Source organism: Rhipicephalus microplus, chromosome 4 (assembly GCF_043290135.1).
Source record: "Rhipicephalus microplus isolate Deutch F79 chromosome 4, USDA_Rmic, whole genome shotgun sequence".
NCBI lineage: Eukaryota > Metazoa > Arthropoda > Arachnida > Ixodida > Ixodidae > Rhipicephalus > Rhipicephalus microplus.
This window is the reverse complement of record NC_134703.1, coordinates 125,729,284-125,750,593: the sequence shown is the minus strand read 5'-3', so window position 1 is coordinate 125,750,593 and position 21,310 is coordinate 125,729,284. Positions and strand designations below refer to the sequence as shown.

General features: G+C 46.8%; 1 protein-coding gene across 2 annotated transcripts in view; it reads left to right on the top strand.

The window, feature by feature from the left end:
• LOC119172352 (lipid droplet-associated hydrolase) overlaps nucleotides 1–21,310 on the top strand; it is a 96,567-nt gene that overhangs the window by 33,661 nt on the left and 41,596 nt on the right. Inside the window, exon 3 of one of the 2 annotated variants that reach the window (XM_075893635.1) lies at nucleotides 634–1,614. The exons of the other annotated variant lie outside the window; for it this stretch is intronic. Coding sequence (XP_075749750.1) covers nucleotides 661–1,533 — 873 coding nt within the window. The 5' untranslated portion in view covers nucleotides 634–660 and the 3' untranslated portion in view covers nucleotides 1,534–1,614. Of the gene's footprint in view, nucleotides 1–633; nucleotides 1,615–21,310 lie in introns of those variants that run through there. 2 annotated transcript variants of the gene reach the window in all.

Genomic DNA, 21,310 nt, shown 5'->3' with positions numbered 1-21,310 from the left:
TTTCACCCAACAAGACTTGAGAGCTGTGCTAGTTGGTGACTGATCATCATGCCGTCAAAAAGAGAGAGAGAGAGAGAGAGAAGAGGAAGATATAGGAAGGTTGACAAGATGCTGTAGGATCCGGTATGCTACCTTGCACTGGGGTTGGGGAATAGGGGGTTGAAGGAGGGATAGATAAAAAAATTGACGGCAGATCCACAAGGTGAATGATGATGAGATTGGGCGAAGCTCCTGGAAGTAATACCGTGAAATTTTCTTCCGTTAATTCGCCTGGCGATATGCGCGCTTCCTCGCCGTTTCCCATTGATCGAACGTTTTCATGATCTGCTTCGCGACGTTGACGTGCTGCCTCGGCCTCTCGTTTCCGTACGAAAGGATCTTCTTGCCGACGCTGACGTGGCGCTGCAGCTTCTTGTTCACGTACGGCGGGATCTTGCCGGCGCTGCCTTGCTGATGTGGCTTCTTGTTCCCGTACAGCAGGATCTTGCCGACGCTGTCTTGCTTGTGATGTGGCTTCTTGTTCCCGTACAGCAGGATCTTGCCGACGCTGCCTTGCTGATGTGGCTTCTTGTTCCCGTACAGCAGGATCTTGCCGACGCTGCCTTGCTGATGTGGCTTCTTGTTCCCGTACAGCAGGATCTTGCCGACGCTGCCTTGCTGATGTGGCCTCTCGTTCCCGTACGGAAGGATCTAGCCGACGCTGACGTGCCGCTGCAGCTTCTTGTTCACGTACGGCGGGATCTTGCCGGCGCTGCCTTGCTGATGTGGCTTCTTGTTCCCGTACAGCAGGATCTTGCCGACGCTGCCTTGCTGATGTGGCCTCTCGTTCCCGTACGGAAGGATCTAGCCGACGCTGACGTGCCGCTGCAGCTTCTTGTTCACGTACGGCGGGATCTTGCCGACGCTGCCTTGCTGATGTGGCTTCTTGTTCCCGTACAGCAGGATCTTGCCGACGCTGCCTTGCTGATGTGGCCTCTCGTTCCCGTACGGAAGGATCTAGCCGACGCTGACGTGCCGCTGCAGCTTCTTGTTCACGTACGGCGGGATCTTGCCGGCGCTGCCTTGCTGATGTGGCTTCTTGTTCCCGTACAGCAGGATCTTGCCGACGCTGTCTTGCTGATGTGGCTTCTTGTTCCCGTACAGCAGGATCTTGCCGACGCTGCCTTGCTGATGTGGCTTCTTGTTCCCGTACAGCAGGATCTTGCCGACGCTGCCTTGCTGATGTGGCTTCTTGTTCTCGTACAGCAGGATCTTGCCGACGCTGCCTTGCTGATGTGGCCTCTCGTTCCCGTACGGAAGGATCTAGCCGACGCTGACGTGCCGCTGCAGCTTCTTGTTCACGTACGGCGGGATCTTGCCGGCGCTGCCTTGCTGATGTGGCTTCTCGTTCCCGTACAGCAGGATCTTGGCGGCGACATCGCACAGCTTCCCGGCGCGCTTCTGCCTCGCGCGCTTTCACTTCAGGGTCCTGTCTTCGAGCGCGCGCCGCCGCTGCCCTGCGCGCCCGCCTTTCGGCATCCTTATCCACACTAGCACACGCCGATGGCAACGAGCATCGGCAACTACAAACCTGTATCGACATGATTTTGATTATAAAACCATTGCTTTAGAAAACACATGGCGTCTTTCGTTAAGCAGCTGGCGTCTTCTTTTTGTTTTGCTTAAAAAACATCTGGTGTCTTTTCCTTTTGCTTTTAGAAAACATCTGGCGTCTTTCGTTGGTTTATTTCATAAATCAATGGCGTTTAGAACATATTTTTATTGTTTAATCACGCACAGGAGAAATCTCACCAGGCACTACCTTGGAGGTAAACAATGGCTGCTACTGGGAATGAGAGACAGCAGAAGTCGGCTTTTAACACTTCTATTTCTACGAACGTGTCCTATATGCAAAAGGCTGCTAATGGGGAATGAGAGACAGAAGAATCCGGCTTTTAGTTTACGCGCACGCTGCAAAATTTTTTTTATTGTTCAATAACGCACAGGAGAGATCTCCCACCGGCACCACCTTGGAGGTCAAAGCGTAAGACTGGTTATACGCTACGACTCCGACTACGAGGGACGAACGGGTGCCGCTATAAGGAGCTTCGCCCCTAAAAATAAATAAGAACAAATTAGGGACACACACGCACGCACACGAAAACGATCCACTGAGATGCGTCCAAAGTGTGTTACTGCACCATACGGTATAACGATTATTTGCGTCCGTCGTGATTTCTCGCTCACGGACTACGCCGCCGCCACATTCTCTGCGACACGGTCTTTAACGTTGTAGCTTTGAAAGAAAAAGAACACCACAGCTCGCTATAAAAGGATGTAGTTAATGAACCAGATGTCGAGAGACGGGGAATTGTTATCTTCCCTCTTTGTAGATGAGGAGTGTTAATCCAGAGTTATTAGTATAATTGCTCCGTTTGTTTTTATCCATAGTTGGACTCGAGGCCATAGCTGCGCGGTCCTAACGCAGCTGTCGAAGATGAGTGGGGCAGTCATCTGCATTTAACGACGGCACTCCTGAGTGGAATCGCGTCAGTGGTGTATTGAGATTATTCTGTTTGTTTTCGCTTTTGTCCAGCAGAGGTTGTACGACAAAAGAGAACACCGCACAGATGACGTCTCGCAAGAGAGATGTTCCTTTCTTTTTCTAATTCAATCTGGATCGAGGTCAAGCCGGTAGGTATCAATCACTTGTTTACTTTTACAACGACATTTACGTCTTGAGACAGACTTATAATTTCTATAATAGTGTTCAAGAGCGAGATTTTTTTTATATTACAATATTCTATAAAGAGTTCGCCCTGTTGCCACCATCACACCCTCACAGCGGCGAACATAACATTTAAGAATCAAAATATAGAAATGGGGGAAGGGTAAAGGTACGTTGCTTAATTGATGGAGCTTGCCGCCACTAATTGAGGCGTAGTCGTAAGTTTGTTGGCGGCAGACTTATTCCGTCTCACCACTCCTTGGACAATTTCTCTTCATCAAATGATGTTGTCAGTAAAGTTTTTACTCAATCACTTAAGCAACTAATGATAGCGAGGTGCTACATAACAGAACGCCCGATTCTCAACTATGCCGAACGTGTACTGCAAAAATAGCCCCGCCGCGGTGGTAGTGGCTAAGGCACTCGGCTGCTGACCCGCTGGTCGCGGGTTCAAATCCATGCTGCGGCGGCTGCATTTGCGATGGAGGCGGAAATGTTGTAGCCCCGTGTGCTCAGATTTGTGCACGTTAAAGAACCTCAGGTGGTCGAAATTTCCGGAGCCCTCCACTACGGCGTCTCTGATAATCATATGGTGGCTTTGGGACGTTAAACCCCACATATCAATCAATCAATCAATCAGTACTGCAATAATAGAAGTGTGTCAATAGGTATTTATTTATTCCGCTATAAAGAACTTCAAGGAGCGCTCCCGAATCTCATAGGCAGACTTATAGAATATCGACAATGCTTCTTGTATAAAGGACAGCCTCGTTTGTGACGGTTACTGGCTCAATAGTCGGCACCCATTGTGCGACTACATTTAGTGATGTGTGTGCGTCATCCGTAGGCGGTAACTCTTCTCAAGTTCAATTTCGTGAGCTGTGCCGAGCTTTACGGAAAGCGTCCCAAAAACCTTCCCAATCGATTATCTGGAGCAGTCTGCGCAAAGTCGCACTAACAGGTGGCGTGAATCGGTCGGGACTTTATCTAATATGGTCGCTGCTCCGCGTGCACATGCTTCCATCCATCTGTCTGACCTGTGTAATTGTGCCCCGCCGTGGTGGTCTAGTGGATAAGGTACTCGGCTGCTGACCCGCAGGGCGCGGGTTCGAATCCCGGCTGTGGCGGCTGCATTTCCGATAGAGGTGCAAATGTTGTAGGCCCGTGTACTCAGATTTGGGCGCACGTTAAAGAACCCCAGGTGGTCGAAATTTCCGGAGCCCTCCACTAAGGCGTCTCTCATAATCATATAGTGGTTTTGGGACGTTAAACCCCAAAAATCAATCAACCTGTGCAATTGTGTCGTACTCGTAATCTGGAGGTTATACAGACTCAACGGACAAGTCTATAGATTCACCGTGAGTCTCCCGCTCAGTTCTTGCAGTATCGGGCGCTCAAAGACGCGTTCTCAGTGTTAGTAAAACGTCGACGCCGTACTCACATCGTTGATCGGTATCTTTTGTCGAATATCGTCTCTTCCGCCAGCCGTAATCGCGAATTAGAGGCGATCAGAATTCGTGGCCCTATATTTGCATCCCTCACCAGATTCTAGTCGCTCCAGGTTTCTGTGTTTGAACCCGCCGCCTTCGATAGACAGCAAAAGAAGCCGCCGAACTGTTTCTCTTCAGGCTCTCTCTAATAAGTGGTTAATCGGACGTCTGCGTCCTGGCGGGCCTTAATACGTAACACATAGTATTATCACGCTAAGCATAAAGCACATGTCGATACATCGCGTGCGTATACATTCTGCTCCTCGTTGAGTGAAGAGTATTGGTTGAATGATAATGATTGATTGATTGTTTGATTGATCAATTGATTGATTGATTGATTGATTGATTGATTGATTGATTGATGTGTAGTATCCCGAGGACAGATAGTGGTTGATTACGCCACCGATATATATAGTTACGCACCTTGAGTACACTAGCGCGAAATTTAGGAAAACATGGACAGATAAACAAACATACATACAACACAGGCGCTCACCTTAACGGAGTCGTTTAGCTTCGGTGCCGGGCACGGTTGCGTGTATCTTTGTTTGTCTGCCCATGCTTTCTTTATTTTTGCGCCGCTGTAATGTAGTACAACCAAGGAGTCGGCTATAGTGCCACGTAAGCATGTTTGCGCACGTTGCTGGGATTAAGAAGATGCCATATTGCGTCGAATTTTTAATTGCTGGTACCTTCAACTAAAATAATGCCGACGTGATTTGAGGTGACGTACCGCATTTTCTCGCATGTAGTCCGCCTCTGCGTATCACTCGCACCCCTAACTTTAACTCTGCAAATAATACGTTTAAATATAACCCACGCACGCAACCAAAAGCTGTACGTACTCGTGAATTTCTTAAAGAAATGTACATTTAGTAATAATTGTTAGTATGTGCCCGTCATTTTTTGTAATTGTTATTATAACCTGCAGTATAACTTGTTTACTTCTTTTACTATGTTTCTTTTCTTTTACTTTCACCTCCTGCTTGGTCTTCGGACTGTAGTATGTACTAAGCAAAATTAGGTGCCCGAGCTTATACGCACATTTTTTTAAAATTTGTGGTGTGGGTCATATGCGCGAAAACACGGCACACGTAGTACACGCCCACGGATTCGCGCGTCGTGAGCTCACGCTCCCGGCAACGATGCTCACGACGACGAGAGTCTCGAATCGCGCCTGCAGTTTCCGCACCACCGCCGGCGTCAAGGCCACGCGCGTCGCCCACGAGGCCCCGACGACTGTACGTAGTACAACCAGCCAGCCGCGTACGGGCGCGCCACACACTGGGCCCACTCGGAAGGACTGTATGGTGGCGGCACGTATTGCGTGATACCACCCCGTGCGCGCGCGAGAGAGAGAGAGGGGGCTTGTAAAGAGAGCAAGCGAGCGCAAGTGCCGAAAGCACGAAAGTTGCGAAGCGGAACAACCAGTCGCCGGTGCCGACGGAATGCGTGATGATCCGCCGTACAAAATATACCGCGGTTTTCCTGCTTGTCCCCCCCCCCCCCCAAAAAAAAAATGATCGACAGATTGAACAACACACGGGATGGCCATGGTGTCCTCGTATGAGGAAGACCTTTCCACGACTTCCATGATTGATTGATTGATTTGTGGGATTTAACGTCCCAAAACCACCACATGATTATGAGAGACGCCGTAGTGGAGGGCTCCGGAAATTTCGACCACCTGGGGTTCTTTAACGTGCACCCAAATCTGAGCACATGGGCCTACGACATTTCCGCCTCCATCGGAAATGCAGCCGCCGCAGCCGGGATACGAACCCGTGACCTGCGGGTAAGCAGCCGAGTACCTTAGCCACTAGACTACCGCGGTGGGGCTTTCCGCGACTTCCACCTGTCGTGACTGATTGATTAGCGGCTATGAAGTGGCGAGCTTCGAATCTAGAGGACGCGGGCTCGATTTCCACGTCACCCCGGTCCGGTGAAAGTGCAACAGAAGAACACCCGCGTACCTGGACTTACGTTCGTGTTAAGGAATTGCTGGTTGCCCAAATTCATCCGGAGCACCCCTAACTACGGCGTGGCTCTCGTAATAATATTTTGTTGTTGGGGAACATCAAGCTCTAAATTTATTTATTTATTTATTAGAATACCCTCAGGGCCCGTAGGGCATTACAGAGGGGGTGGGTACAACATATATAACACACAAGAAGAAAAAAAAAGACAAAATAAAGAAACAAGTGTCAGATGCGCAAATCAGGAAGGCAACATAAGTCAACTAAAAATGTATAAGAATTCAAGCACATACAAGACAAAGATAGATAATGGAAACTGCGTATAGTTACAAGCATTGCTGAGAAATTGCAGTCTTGAATAACAAAGGGTCTGTTATTGTTACAACGGAAGAGGGAAGGTGGTTCCAATCGGCGGCTGTTTTCGGTAAGAAGGTTGCTGAAAAGAATTTGGTGCGGCAAAACGGAATGGCAACCTTATGCTGATGATCAATGCGCGATGAGTGGTATGACGGTTGTGAAATGAGGTCTCGCTTCATTGATGGATTGTGAAAAAATATCTTATGAAAAAAATGCAGTCGTGCCAGTTTCCTCCGGACAGTTAATTGGGACAGTTAAATGCTCAAGGCTGCACGCCGAGGTAAAGAAATGGCGCTACAACACCCCCCCACCCCTCCCCATTCTGAGGCCCAAGGTTGAGGCTTCCATTACGTCAGAATTGAAACCGAGCAGTATTTCATATTATAGGGTTTATTTTGGGTTATCTGTTGTGTTCGAAAGCAATCTAAAAAAAAAACCGTTTTACTCGCGTTCTCTTCGCAGTCGTCGTTGCTGACCCGTCGGCTTTGCTGTGCCACATTACATTTTTCTTTCTCTGTCCCCCTGTTTTCCTTTCCTCTCTTTTCGCGATAGCGTCCGTGTAAAACTAAAGGCTTGCCCTCCGTTCACCTTTAGACAAGTTAGACGGATTAGCTTTGATGTTTAACGACGTAGCGAAGACGTGACTTCGCGTGTGCAGTCGATATCAAAAGTATAGGGACCGCTAAGTCTGAAGAGACTGTCAATTTTTTCGTCAATTTCTTACTTTATTTTGCAGAACTGCTCAGCACGTGTTTGCTAGCGCATTTAAGAGCGGGCCGGAAACTTGAATTCAAGGCTCTTTGTCGAAGTAGCAAATATTCAGCTTTTTTCTTGTCTCTCGTGGTCGTTGCACTCTTGACAATGGCTGCACCTGGTGTATACGAACAAGCTAGGTCACAAAAAGCACCGCTGCTATTCTTCATGGCTAGTGGCGAGAGCTAAGTACAGTGTTTTGCACATCACTGAGTTAAAGGGGTATGAAACCCAATTTTCGAAGTTGTGTTTTACTCTATCATACATATCTCCTGTGTACAGGGACGGCTCTGAGCAAGTTTGAAGGTCAGTAAGTTGCGATACAATATTTTATATTGATTTAAAGTCAGTTTTCCGCATGGCGCACCCACCGACATCGACACTAGCGTGACGTCAAGCTACAGTGTTAATCCAGAAAAATGGCACGAAGCGCAAGATGGAAGCTTGTGATTAAAAAATCCGTAAACAGGGGTTCTGGGCTCAAGTACACAACCCCTACTTGTTTACCGGTTTTTTTTTAGTGTCAATTCTGGTGAAGTTTACGTGCCAGTCTAGCTAATTGTGGTGACGTCACGTACCAAAACATTGAAAATGGCCGCTTGTGCGTCACCAACGGAACCACGCTACGAAGTGGCCGTGGAAACTTCACGATATCTTACGCTATATAACGTGACGAGGCGCTCAAATGTATACCGTGCATATCCTGACGACAGAGTACAGTAGAAACCGAAACTAGCTTTTAAAATCATATTGTACTTAGTTTCTCGAGTTGCACTCTCACTTACCAGGACACTTTCAAGGTTATCGACGGCTCGGCCTTTCAATGGACGCAAATAATGACAGCCGAAATGTTTTCTGTCTGTACCTTTTAAGATTTTCATTATATTGCTTACTCCATAATTGCGCGCAGTCAAAGATAACTGCTCGGCTTTCCACTTTTAATTTATCTCTCTCTCTCTCTCTCTCTCTCTCTCTCTCACTACGTCATTGTTTTACAGTGAAGCTTCCTTTGAAAATCGCGCCGCCCGTTGCCGCCACCTCGGCAACACAGGACAGGCTGCGCTATTTCTCATTGGAGAACGACAATTATTCTGTAGCGGCAACACAGGACAGGCTGCGCTATTTCTCATTGGAGAACGACAATTATTCTGTAGTACTTATTTTAAATCAAAGAATGCTATCCTGAATAGAAGTGCAGGACGAGTGTTTGCCGCAGGCAATCTACCTGTAGCGTAATGCGGTAGGGGCAGTATTTTAGCTACGATAGAAAATACAAAGTCGAAGCTATGTATAGGCTAAAATGTGAAAATCACACGCGTTCATGGTTCATTAGTTCCCTTGATTCTTCCACGGAGAAAGATAGCTTCATTTAAACACGGATGCGACAGCGGGAATAATTGCGACAAGCGTTCCTTGAGTCCTTTCGTTCTGTTTGAGACCCAAGACAACTCGCATCTCCTGGAAGTTGTTTATTTCTGCGGCGCGATTGCAGACGGCGCTATCCAGTTATTTATTATCCCTTCGCGCTAATGTCAGAGTATGTTGCAGAATCCATCCCTCCTTAATTAATGCAGCTGTGCAGCGTCTAGCAGACACAAACGCTACAAACAGCTTTTAATATGACCGCCACCACCAAATGCCACTATATGCCCGCGGGAAAGAGGGCTATATACTGCGGGAATCGGTAGTAAGCACGCCTAGCAAATGCGAGCGGAGTTGGGAGTCTAATTCTTTCGTCATCACTATCAGCGCACAAAAAAGCACAAAAATACACGAAATTGCCGCCACAAGCGCACTTTCTTGTGTTTTTTAGTGCTTTTTTGTGTGTTGCTCGTGATGAGTATGTTCCAACTAGCCCAATTCGCTACTTTACTTTAATTTCTTACGCTGCGGTTTTATGCTAGCACAACGAGCTCTATAGAATGTTACTGACCAAAAGCAGGCCTCCTGGCGTCGTTGTTGTTACGTGTTATTGGTGGGGCTCACTGCTCATTCGTCTTCGTCTTCTTCTTGACGCTGGCCTGCACTGCCTCTTTGATATCTCCCGCGTATTCCTCTAGTTTACAGCTCTCCCGTCTATCTTGTTTCCATCTTTCTCTGATTTTCCCAGTCCCCTTTGTGTCGGTCAACTAACCACGTGTTATATTCTGGTTGGCCTCCTAGTCTTTACCTCATTATCTCTCTTTTCATAAAATGTATATTGCGAGGAACTCCGTACCTTTGGCGCTTGAAACGCTGGTGATAGCGTGCATTTTTTTTGTTTTTACAGGATTTGGTTCGAGAAATGAGCCAAAAAGAAATTGCTGCCCCGCCGCGGTGGTCTAGTGGCTAAGGTACTCGGCTGCTGACCCGCAGGTCGCGGGTTCGAATCCCGGCTGCGGCGGCTGCATTTCCGATGGAGGCGGAAATGTTGTAGGCCCGTGTACTTATATTTGGGTGCACTTTAAAGAACCCCAGGTGGTCCAAATTTCCGGAGCCCTCCACTACGGCGTCTCTCATAATCATCAGTGGTTTTCGGACGTTAAACCCCACATATCAATCAATCAATCGAAAAGAAATTGCTGATATCCGCAATATCCAAACGTTTATGTATATAACTTGTCTGTTTGTCTTGTCCGCATGTCTGTTTCTTGCGCCCATTTTCTGTCATGATCCTTAGCGTATATGTTTGACGCGGCGCACGCTCCGCATGTCTACAAACAGCCAGCATGTGGCGCTTACGCTACACACCGCAAATGGAGCCGGTTTTGCGGCCGCCTTTTTTTTTAATTAGACTAACAGCTCGCTCCCTCGTTAAGAGCGGTTTCGGGGTCAAGGCGACAGAACATTATGCCGCGCGCGCCCCACGCGACCAGCACAACGATGCCTTCCTTCCTGCGGAAAGGGCAGTGTCCTAGCGGCAGAGAAAGGAAGCAGAACGGTTGTGGCCCCCGACCATAGAGTTAATATTAACTCTATGCTCCGACAGGTCAATAATCCGAGTTACGGAACTCCCCGTAAGCGCATTAGAATGCGTGCATACCGCTGGTCAAAATTTCTGGAGACCACCGATCACCGCGCCCTCTCTCCACAGCAAAACAAACCAATACTTTGTAAAGTTTCTTTAGTAGCGCTGTGCGGGACCGAAAGCGACGTCGACTGAACGGCGGGTGTTTGCGTTTGTTGATTACGCTTTGTTGCAGTAGAAATCATGGCCACAGAACTATTCCACCTTTCTGGGAAGTTCTGCTGGTAACTGTCCCCGAGCTAGCCACCGCGTAGTGACTTTGAAGACTGTGGTGATCTGGATTGTTCCTTATTTTTACTCCTAGGTGGCGGGTCGGCTCGCTGATTCTTCATGGTCATGGACGGGTTTCGGAGCAGAGTTTCCCTACTTGTGTGGTTGAGGAACATCGATATCGACCGGTTTTTAGGCGGTGCTCTCGGAGACCAGCTCATACTTGTTGCGGAACGTGACGCTCGGATCTCTCCTGCCCTTCCTCGCTCTTCCTTGTGAGTAGCGGCTTGGCAGGCCAAGGACGCGGAGTTGAGAAGCTCTGCGATGCTCCGTTTGTAAACCGTATAACCAACGAATTTGGTTGACGCTTTCGAGAGAGAAGAACCCCTATTCCCCCAACACACGTACTCGGTGTTCTGTTTACGCGAACACTGAGAAGACAGGAGAAGTATAGGGGTAAATCTATACCCGTACAGAGATTCTCGCCGCTCCGTGATAAGTGATGATGATGATGATGATGATGATGATGATGATGATGATGATGATCCTTGATACTCTGGCGCACACCCACAAAGGGGGATCGGCCAAGAACCGGGCGGCAGGATCTTAACTAAAAGGCTAATGGTTTTTCAAACAAAACGTAATTTTATTTAAGAAAGCGTACGTTATAAGTAGTTTAGCTGGCCTGAAAAAAAAAATAATTAGCCATGTATTCTATAAGTGCTAGTTCTAAATCTGAAAAATCTGCAGGTGCCGTACGATAGTTCGCCTCTCGTTCTGCCCCATGCGCCCCCGTGGCTGTAACCAGTTCAGCGGCAACATGACACCCAAAATATCTTGCCTCCTGCTGGACGGGCCTGCAATCCCCTGAACGAGCATTGGAAATAGAACGAACCAAAGCGTTGATTTTCTCCCGGCGTTTTCCGTTCTTTCTGCACAATGCGCCACGGGAGAAGTCGGTTCACGTGACGTCGCGAGAAAAAAAAAAAGCTCTTGATTGGCCAACCGATCTCGCTTTTTTTGTGTTTTTGATTACACAAACGCAGCGTGTTGCAAAAAAAAAAGCGTAAAATCCTGACAGACTCAACGATCAGTGCTGACACTGTCAACATGTTTTACGAGGAAAAAAAAGGTTCGAGGAGCACATAGCGCATGTAGAAAGTGTATACAGTAAAAACGAGAAAGAAAGCACTCTCGTCTCACGTCTTTAAACTCGGCGTGGTTCAAGCTGTTATGGACCATAACAACAGCGAGAGTGGGTTTGTATTCCCCACACGCCCCTTAGCCACTGGAAATGTTCATAAATAACGCGGTCTCGCTACTCGGGTGGTGGTCACCAATGCGACGAGGACACACACTCAACGGAGTGTTGAGAATGCTCGTTGAAGAGACAACTCCGAAAGATAGTGAAACTCTGACACCCCCGCGATTCGTGCCACTTCATCATTCGACAGCCTTATTTCCAGACATAATGGTTTGAATCTATACACAGGTAGTCAACCAATAGGAAGCGTACTTTTGCTCATGGTTATCTCTCGAAGTGAACATCGTAACCCTGTTCTCTTGCCCGTTTATTTGTTCCCCGACACGCAGTTGCCGCAAAGATAGCTTCCATACCGTGACGACAGAGACATCATGAGCACGATGAGATAACAGTGGTAACATGAACAACGAAGGGAAAAGATATCGCCACTTAACGCTGTTTTCGGTTATGTTCATGGGTTACCTTCCATTGCGTGATGAAGAAATCCCGCTCTCCTTTCTTTTCATATATTTTTTTTTCTTCTCCCGATGAGCTCCCAAAAAAAGAAATCAAAAACAAATGATGCCTGAACTTCTAAGATAACTCCTGACTGGCGCAGCTAAAGCAGTGGACACGGATGTATACAAAACCGCGAGCAAACCTGTCTAGTGTGGCAACGCTGCGCTCCTTAGCGCAAGTGCGGTGTATAGGCGTGTGCGCGAGGTTCGGGTGCGTGCAGCGTGTTTGCCGATGCGTTGTGCAACGGATGATGCAAGCGCGCTCATCACGTGCCTTCTCTTCCCAGACCAAAAAAAGAAAAAGGTGTGTTGATGCACTCTGAACACTCACGAATCATCGTGCTTTTTTAAGGGCAAAGCTCCTTGTGGCGTGGCTTGTGCGTCCCCCGTTGTCGCTCTGACAACGCGTTGTCGCTGCGCGTAATCGCCGGTGGCACATACCGGATACATCGGGTATGTGCCACAGGAGAGGGAGAGAGACGATCGCGATAAAAAGATGCGAGAATGCGGTACTTGGGAGTGTTCACTATATGGACGAACAAACGGACGGACGCTTGGACGGACGGAAGAATGGACGCGCGGACGGACGGATGGATGCACAGACGGACGGACGCACAGACGGAAGCAAGAACGCACGGACGGACGGAAGCGCTGACGGACTGACGGACGCTTCGCCCCACTCGTCATCTTTCACTCCGTGGATATGCTGTGATATTTTTTTCTTTCCTCATGAACGAACAAACAATCATTTCTTCTTTTTATTCTATTCATTTATTTCAGAACTGTCCGACCCAACGGACTAATTGCAGTTGTTATAATATGGCGCTCACAATTAGTCGACAGTTTTAGTTCAGCAAATCAGCGTCAGCGTGTTAGGGAACTATGTTCAAGAGAAAAGCACATGTAAACGGTCAGTGGCTGTGGTCGGCATACATTAACGTGTAAAAGCCCCCTTTTTTTTCAGCTTACTTTATTAAATAAAATATGCTTGAACGGTTGCGCATCACACTTGCTGCTCCTGGTTATCCTTTATTTATGAGAAAACACTCATTTTGCTAGCGCAGCCAAGGGGTCAGCGGTGGGGGGGGGGGTCAGTCTCCCCCTCGCCTCTCCAAAATTTTCACTTTTATGTGTATATATACATCCACCAACGCAAGCACGAACATACTGAAAGTATGACTAAACTCACCCCCCGCACACACACACACACACACACACACACACACACACACACACACACACACACACACACACACGGAAAAAATTTGTAGCTACGTTATACATATATATTGAGAGCTTAGTTTCTCTTCTCCTCTCTCTGTCTGCCTCGTCCCGCCGCGATGGTCTAGTGGCTAAGGTACTCGGTTGCTGACGCGCAGGTCGCGGGTTGTAATCCCGGCTGCGACGGCTGCTTTTCCGATGGAAGCGGAAAATTTGTAGGCACGTGTGCTCAGATTTGGGTGCACGTTAAAGAACCCTAGGTGGTCGAAATTTCCGGAGCCCTCCCCTACGGCGTCTCTCATAATCATATGGTGGTTTTGGGACGTTAAACCCCACGTACCAATCAATCAATCAATCAATCACTCAGTCTCTCTGTCTCTCTAACGCTTTCTGACTGTTTGTTGACAACGCACTGAATGCACGGTGCCAACAATCAGCGTAGCCTTACAGCTTTCAGCTAATGCACAATGCACTCCGCATCTTTCTCTATACTCGAATCACGTCCACCGCAACGGAAGGGCGCAAGGACGGCTAACAACCTTCCGTATCGCACGCGAACTTTTCTCCTGAATAAAAGTACTCGCCATAAACGTGCCACCTGTTGTTTGTACGTACGTCGTGATTCCCCCCGGTGCTTTGTCCGGTGAAGACAAAAGATTCGAGAATCTGGATAAGCCCGAGTAGACAGTTATTGTGCGGCGAGCCTCGACGTGCTCGCACAAAGGCCTCGCTTGGACGGCTTCTGAGCGGCACTTGTTTAAAAGAGGTATAAGCGAAGAAAAAAAAAAGCACTTCGAAGTACGCCCGTCGCGATTAAGTCTTGAAGAGTGAGGCGTGACGATTACAACAGAAAGTGGCAGATAGGTGCACTGAACGCACACTCGCAAAACTCACCGGGTCTCTTATGCATTTACTTAAAGGGACTTGGAGGCCAAATCGATCTTTTTCTTCGCAATAGATGTATTGATGCTGCCCAGCTGCCTCCCTTCGAAACCCCTCTGCACCTAACGTGGTTTGGCACTGCCTCTAAGATAAGAGGCACCTCACCTGGTTTTGTATTGCCTCTGTGATCGCACAACCGTTTTGACCAAGGTATGGCTCGATGTGATGGCGTCTCATGAGAACCAACGTCACTCTGACGTCACGATGACTTCCTAATGAGGTATCATATTTAGGCTATCCGTGAAGTAATCGCGACGTCATATAGTGACGTCTTCTTGCGAAGAATGTATGTGCGAGAACTAAGTTCAATGGTTCCGGTAGGAAATGCAGTCAAAAAAAAAGGAAGACGTCAAACGTGCGAAACGCAGCTTTTACTAAAGTTTCGGTAGGAGGGCCTGCCTTCGGCAAAGTCTCTCTCTCTCTCTCTCTCTCTCTCTCTCTATATATATATATATATATATATATATATATATATATATATATATATATATATATATATATATATATATATATATATATATATATATATATGCCAAGGAATGTACAGGGGAAGTTCTTAGAACCAATGGAATGTAAATAAGAAGAAAGAAAAGTGGATGAAAAAATAACCGACCGTGGGCAGGAATAACGCGTTCGATGCTCTAACCACTGAGCTACCACAGCGGCCTTCCCTCCATCCACTTTTTTGTGCTTATATGTGAATTTAGAAGTAGGAGTGACAGTCAGCGCCATCTATAAGCCAAACAACGAGTGTGAAAACACTCTTATGCGTATGTTTTGGCGTCACGTAGCACGTGAACTTATTATGAGCGGGCAGCTGATTAATTGTCCCTCTTATACAACCTAAACACACCAAGTCTGCCATTACGAGACCCTCGTTCAATGAAATAAGGGAAAGAAGTGTATACCTAAGGACTCGTTTTTCTGTGTTTTAACACAATATTAATGAGATCTAACAGACAGTAATGCCAAGGAATGTACATGGGAAGTTATTAGAACCAATGGAATGTAAATAAGAAGAAAGAAAAGTGGATGAAAAAATAACCAACCGTGGGCAGGTTGCCCACGGACGGACAACCGTCCGTGGGCAACCTGCCCACGGACGGTTGCCCACGTCCGTGGGATATATATATATCCGTGGGCAGCCGTCCACGGATATATATATCCGTGGATATATATATCCGTGGGCAGCCGTATATATCCGTGGGCAGCCGATATATATATATCCGTGGGCAGCCGTCCGTGGGCAACCTGCCCACGGACGGCTGCCCACGTCCGTGGGATATATATATATATATATATATATATATATATATATATATATATATATATATATATATATATATATATATATATATATTTTACTAACATATCAGAAAAGCCGAGATATCTATTCAAAAGGAAAGTAAAATTAAAAGCTGCAATGATAATCTTTAGTCCACGGCGTGAAATGTCTCATTCATGTGCAAGAGAAGATCACTCGCCTACCTTGATTGTCTTTGAATATCCAAGCAGCGCTTTTGTGGAGCTTTACAACTGTTATATGCGAAGTGGTCCCGAGATATTGTCCAACGAGAAGCGCATCTTTCCTGCGAAGCTGGCTACAAGTGATGTAGTTGCCCATGTACATTGCACTACTCCAACTGCATCATCATCGACAAATCTAATGTCGCCGTATGTGGTGCTCACTGCCCATATCAATGCGCGGGCGTACGTTTGTTTTAGGTCAACGTTCGCAGAGTGAAACTTCTTATTATCATTAAAATAAATGTCTTGGAAGGCCTGATGCTTTGTTTGTCACAAATGTGTCAACGAGAAATTCTCTACAAATACGTGGCCGTCTTGTAAAGAAGAATTTCCAGATGGTGCGCACATGGACAAACTGGTTTTTAATATACCGCAATCCTTCGTTCAAGGCCTCTGAGGATATGTGTATAGACGCCACTCTTTCCCGAGTCCGTGCGCTGTACATCAAGTGTTTGGAATCTAAGTCTAATTTATCGCGTGAAACTTGTGACCTTCTTGGGAAACGTGGGCAACTTTGCTGATATTTTGTAAAAAGATGGTGCTTTTTTTTACAGACCGTTCGATTGTATACCTTTAAAGTATAGAAAAAAAGTGGAGGCCATATGCGATGCAACTCTATGATAACGCAGGCATAAAAATAAACTAGTAGATCATCGGGGCTGTTGCCCTGCGAAGCTGAGTTCTCAAATGCTCCTATCTGATACGTGTTTGTACAGTAATACTGAAGGGGTCCCAAGTGAAGTCAACCAAGGTTGCACGGCGGGCTTCTTGGTTATCCATATATAGTATCTCAGGTATAGCGCTTCCAGGACGGGAAAGAGAATGACGCGGAGACCCGAACCTCTCTGCCATGCCAAACGCGAAGTCTCTCGCTAAACGTAGATAATGCTTTGCGCTAAATGAAAATCTAGAACCGTCCTTCCGTTCGTTTAGCAGCGCGCTCAGGCTAGCGCATCGTATCTATTCAAGCCATAACGATATACCGCAATACGCAGAAAATTGTAACGCAGCTCAGAGCTTTGAGCATGTTGATCGTTAGTTAATGCGCATAAATTTCAAGTGGATAAACCAGAGGGCCGTCTGCGTTCTCTATAGCCGTCACGTGGCCCTCCAGACAGCTGAGTGTATTCGAAAAGAACATCTAGCGCCGAGGTCAAGAGGCGCCGCTATAGACCCTTTCGCTGTTTACAGACACAGACCCTGTGTGTAAAGAGAAAGTGGTTAACGATTTAGAGTACTCGGTATTCTACTATGGGAGAGCTGACAGCCGTCCCTTGGTTCACACTAAGGTAGGCTAGACCCTTGGTGACTTCCGGTTACGTCCACCGATGTGCCTGAATAGCGTAGGTGGGCAAGAAGAGCGTTGGAAAGTACATCCAGCCGATTTTCTGCGCTTGCCTTCCATTATTTGGCAAAATATATTCATATAAATGTTCTTTTGAGCTACATAAGAACTATGAAGAGATTGCCTTGAACATTACGCACGTTCTCTTTATCTGAAAAACTAACTAGAGACTTTCCTTATCCTTGACAAAACGTGCAAACGTTGTTTCAGTTTAAACGTTACGAGCTAGTAAATGAGGTGACTGGAAGATTTTGGGGGCACAACACTTGCAATCTTGAAACCATCTATACGTGTAGTTCTATCACCAACCTTTCAACGCGCGTGCATCGTATGAGCCGTTGGAGGAGCCCGACAAATAAAAAAATTAAATGACTTCGTTCAACTACGGTTCCTCTGTTGTTTAAATAAAGTTCTTTGTAGCGCGCGACGGCTCGTACGTTTCTTTCGAGGGAAGGGATCGCAAGAATGAGTGAGCCCCCTCATCCCCTTTCTAAATACGTGCGTCTCTCGCTCTCTCTCAGTACATTGAGACTTAACTCCGGGGAGCGCTGAAAAGGACCACTGTCGTCCCGCTCTGCATTCACTTCACGCGCGCCAGTATTGTGCGAGTTTCAGAATGCCCTTCTTATTCGGCTACGATGGGGACCGTCAAAGACCGACTGCGTGTGTAGTGGACTTCTTTACTCCTTGGGGTCAATATCTGCTCACAAGGAGGCGCTTGTACACGACTGCGTGTGGAGAGGAGGAGGAAACTGTGGAACACTTGATAATGTTCTGTAAAGGGTTTCACCCTATAGTTCAGGATGATGGCGCAGGGTTTCTCAAAGCGCTGGCGTTTGAAAACAGGGAGGGCAAAATAGACTTTAAGCGGGTAGAGTTGACTAGTAGGAGGTTATCTGATTGGTGGCTAAAATCAAGGCACGAGAGAAAATTAAACCTTTTACTGCAAAGTACCAGTCCTCGACTTCACTATTTAAAGGGAAAAAAAAGATACATCTAGTTTTTGGTTCACAAAGTATTACAGCTAGATTGCGTTAGCCGCCGCCCGATCTAAAGGGTACAGCCATATCAATCCACCCATCCATCCATTCCTCACTTTATGTTTAAAAATACCGGAGTACCACAGAACACCTACCAGTACTTCTCTTGAATTTGCGGGTACCTAAATGGTTTTAATGTGCCTGTACTGTAGGGCAATTTGTCGCACTTGAATTATACCAATGAAAGGCACAAAAAGTATGAGTGAGTGAGTGAGCGAACTTTATTTAACCAGCGGATTGAGGCGTGGGCCTAAGCCGCACCAGGGATGGAGAGACCCTGTCTCTCTGCCGCCTCCCGTGCTCGCTGGATGGCCCATATTTGATCTGCCCGATCTGAGCTGATCAGCGCGGCTCTCCACCGCGCCCCAAGCTGTTTTGGGGAGACTGCATTGGCGTCCTGTATCTGTGTGCATTCCCATAAAACATGCTCTAGGGTGGCGCGTCTCATGCTACATAGCAGTCATCTGGGTATAGTTCGGGCTAGATGCGATGTAGGTGCTTCGGGTTGGGAAATGTTCTAGTTTGAAGTCGCCTCCAGTCAACCTCCTGAGATCTGTCTAATGTGGAGCTAGGTGGTGGAAATCTGCGCCTCGACTTTTGGTAGAATTGGATAATGTCGCAGAACCTAAACATTCTGTCCCTCTCCCACAACTCCTCTCCTCCCGGTACCTCAGGTGAAGCTCCATCGCGAGTGCGGTAAGTGAGACCTCGCGCTATATACGCGGTGAGCCTCCTCGTTGAGGTTGGGAATGAGGGACGCACACGGGGTGTGGGCTGGGAACCATATAATATACCTTTCTTCGAATTCCTCGGATGATATGATATTTGCCTTGCGGAGGAGTATGTTAGTTGCCTCGGGAGATATGACGAGAATTGTGTGGCGTGTATTTTTTTTTCTTTTCATTCGGTGCCTTATAGTATTATACGAAACACAGACTTGCAAAACGTTCATATTTTGTGGGAAACCTAGCTTTTTTTCCCTGCATTACCTTGTTTTGGCTGCCTGCTATCGAAAGCAATGAATGACGCACACACAGCCGCATGCACGGACACGCATAAATGTGAGATAAAATGCTACGCTCGGATGTTGTAAAGTCGCAGTCACGTTTTTCGCGCAAAATCCTGCACAGTCGCATTCGAAAATCTTCATCGACTGTGCCGGTTTCATCCGACGCGTTCACCGGCAAGTGTGTCGTTTCCGTCGATCGCAGCTGCTTTGTTCGCATTAGATCTGCGCCATTTAACGTTTGAGTTTGAGTTTATTTAACCACGTGACGAGTACACGAAAATACACTGTTTACGCGGTTTAGTGCGAAGGGAAAAAAGCTGCATTTCACAGCTTGACTGGCCCCTTCACCCAGAAAAAAAAACTTAAACTACAAATTTACAAAAAGTTACAAAAGTTACAGGCAGCGGAAAGTGACAATACAAAAAGAAACATGCATGTGGCCCATCACAGCAAATAATAGAATCACAACTCTAAAATACACACAAAAATATTTATAACAAAGCAATGCATGAAAGAATAAAAACTGAATAACCATTAGAGAAATCACCCAACATTCATTTACAACACAATCAGCACATCCGATTTAACATTTCAGTTTTAGACAATATACGCAGATTATCAGTTGTTAGTTTTCATTTGTTCATCACACTTAGAAGGCGGTAACGTAGTGTTTCAAATTCATAGTTTGTGAACGTCGCTCCTTTAACGCACGTCGACATATACGTGTTGATCTTATGTATATTGTTCTTTTTCAATTTGACTTTTTTTTTATCGTGGCCCCTAAGGTAGCCTTTCTCGGGCCTAGGTTTTCAATAAACGGCTGTCGTGAATGGAATGTTTCGAAGGTAGAATGGTGCGCGTTCCACGCACGGGAGTTCCAGGCCAGCGTATATTCGTCTGAAAGGCATTCGTGTAGGCCTGTCGCATAGACAGATGCATAGGAAGGGGAAGGCAGGTGGGCGCCCCCCCCCCCCCCCCCCCCGTAATCATATAGGAGGAGCACTAAAGTGTGAACCCCATACTTAAGCTCAGAAGAGGGGGGGGGGCACCTTGGCCTCCCCCTGATGGGGAACCCTGCACACGCCTATGTGGAGTCTTAAAATGTAATCACTGAATCGTTTAAAAGTGTTATTGCCTCCAAACTTTCCTTCATTCAATGAGCTTTGATTGCCTTTCGTTTCGAACCTCTTCGGGCAGTTTTTGTTTGTGTTGATAGCCGATCTCATACATGACAATAAATATACAATTGTTTATGTGCATAGTGATCAAACTTGTTTATGGACTAGAAACAAAGATAATTGTAAAAGCAAGGTTTTCACTGTCCACTTTTTTGTGACACTACGAAAAGCGAAAATGTTGGCAGGTTGAGCTGTATATAGTTGTGCGTGGCTGAACTTTTAGCGCAGTGTGTAGCTGACCAAGATTAGCCTGGTCCTAATATAAAATATGTTGATTAGCTAGGCATTCATTGTCATTAGTTCGAATCATCAAGGCCTTCTCTATATCCGTTCCTATCTGTTCCCTTCTCTCTCGTTCTTTCCCATACATCTGCTTGGAAAAAAACACGGATGATCACTACGGTACACAAACAAAAGTTTAATATTACTTGTGTTTACATAAAGTTGTTAACGATTTAGAGTACCTGGTACTCTTCTGTGGAAGAGCCAAAAGCCGCCCTACTTGAGCGTTCGAAGCCTACAAGGTATTTTCTCAGTGTGTGTTTAGAAAAAGTGGGCCAATCCGGCACAAGAAGTGAGTGTTTAGAAAAAAAAACAGCATATCCACGGGGTGAATGATGGAGAGTGGGGCGATGCATCCGTCCGTCCATTCGTTCTTCCGTTCGTCCATGAGTCCGTCTGTGTGACCATCCGCACGTCCATCCGCACGTCCATCCCTGCATTCGTCCATGCATCCGCCCCTGCGTCCGTCTGTGCGTCTGTCTGTCCGTGCAGCCATCCGTGCGTC